Source organism: Malurus melanocephalus, unplaced genomic scaffold (assembly GCF_030028575.1).
Source record: "Malurus melanocephalus ecotype Western Australia unplaced genomic scaffold, MMel_1.1 scaffold_1810, whole genome shotgun sequence".
NCBI classification, from domain to species: Eukaryota; Metazoa; Chordata; class Aves; order Passeriformes; family Maluridae; genus Malurus; species Malurus melanocephalus.
In genome coordinates this window covers 16,750-18,542 of record NW_026625042.1, presented here as the reverse complement: position 1 = coordinate 18,542, position 1,793 = coordinate 16,750, and the positions used below count along the sequence as shown (strand labels likewise).

The window sequence follows — 1,793 nt, the reverse complement described above, 5'->3', positions numbered from 1 at the left end:
TGATCCCAAAAACGCTTCCAGGACATGCCGCTCACACAGCAGCTCGATCTGATCCACCACCTTGGCACCCCCGTAGTATCTGGGGGGATGTGACAGGGTCACCCCATTGCTAACCCCTCACCGAACCCCAAAAACACTTCCAGGACCCACAGCTTGATCTAATCCACCTTGGCACCCCCGTACTACCTGGGGGGACACAATGGGGTCACACCATTGCCATTCCCCCACCCCAAAAACGCTTCCAGGACCTGCAGCTTGATCTGATCCACACCCTTGGCGCCCCCATAGTACCTGGGGGGACATGATAGGGTCACCCCATTGTCAAACCCCCAGCCAACCCTACAAACACTTCCAGGACTCTCAGCTCGATCTGATCCACCACCTCGGCACCCCCATAGTACCTGGGAGGACACAATGGGGTCACCCCATTGCCATTCCCCCACCCCAAAAACACTTCCAGGACCCACAGCTTGATCTAATCCACCTTGGCACCCCCGTACTACCTGGGGGGACATTACAGGGTCACCCCATTGCCATTCCCCCCAGCTGACCCCAAAAACGCTGCCAGGACTTGCAGCTTGATCTGATCCACCACCCCAGCACCCCCATAGTACCTGGGGGGATGTGATAGGGTCACCTCATTGTCAAACCCCCCAGCTGACCCCAAAAATGCTTCCAGGACTCTCAGCTCAATCTGATCCACCACCTCGGCACCCCCGTAGTATCTGGGGGGACACAATGGGGCCACCCCATTGCCATTCCCCCACCCCAAAAACACTTCCAGGACCTGCAGCTCGATCTGATCCACACCCTCGGCACCCCCGTAGTACCTGGGGGGACATGACAGGGTCACCCCATTGCTAACCCCTCACCCAACCCCAAAACTGCTTCCAGGACCCGCAGCTTGATCTGATCCACACCCTCAGCACCTCCATAATAACTGGGGAGACACAATGGGGTCACCCCATTGCCATCCCCCCACCCCAGAAACACTTCAAGGACCTGCAGCTTGATCTGATCCACACCTCAGCACCCCCATAGTATATGGGGAGACACGATGGGGTCACCCCACTGCCATCCCCACACCACCCCACAGGACACTCAGTGCAGAGGGCAGCCCCAGCTTGGGAGCACCCAGGTCTCCCCTGGGTATCTCCCACAGGTGAATCCCGGCTGCAGGGGGATCCCAATGCTCCCCCAGCCCACTCCCCACTTTACCTCTTCCCAGGATACCCCTCCGAGTATTTGTTGTTGAGGCACGAACCCAAAGCTTCCAGTGCTGCCCGGCTGCAGAAATTCTGGGGGAAAAAAAAAGGTGGATTGGGATCGGAGCAGCCAAACCCCCCAAAACAGGGATGAGCCTGGGGAACCACCCCTTCCCGAGCCCCCACCTCAGAGGCGATGAGCTCCAGCCCCCGGCACTGCCGATCCTTCTCCTTCTGCACCAGGTTCCAGATTTCGGGGTCGCTCTCGGCGAGGCTCTCCTGCCCCGTCCACCCCGGGACGTGGCCGGTGGCGGCGGCAGCGGCTCGGCTGTGCTGTGCCCGCTGGCTGCCGGTGCCCAATCGGCCTCCCCATCGCTGCAGGGTCTGCACAGACAGGGGAGGACAGGCTGTGACCCCCAGAACCCCTCTAGGACGTGCCAGGAGCTGCAGGTGACAGCAGCAGGGACGACACCCCCGTGTTCTGTCTGCAGTCACCGGTGTCACCGCACAAGGTGGGCACGTGGGGACAGCCAAGGACCCCACAGGGCACGTGGAGACTCCTCTGTGACCCCTCCAAGGCATGTGGGG

At 60.7% G+C, this 1,793-nt stretch overlaps 1 protein-coding gene across 1 annotated transcript; it reads right to left on the bottom strand.

Annotated features, from left to right (window-relative positions):
• Positions 1-35: 35 nt before the first annotated feature.
• LOC130587365 (serine hydroxymethyltransferase-like) lies at positions 36-1,787 on the bottom strand (the record flags this gene model as incomplete). The annotated part of the gene is made up of 6 exons (XM_057388339.1): positions 1,392-1,787; positions 1,219-1,298; positions 552-830; positions 348-401; positions 229-291; positions 36-79 (listed from the first exon to the last, which is right to left on the bottom strand). Coding segments are annotated over exons 1-6 (916 nt in total), but the record flags the coding sequence as incomplete, so codon positions are not given.
• Positions 1,788-1,793: the final 6 nt, after the last annotated feature.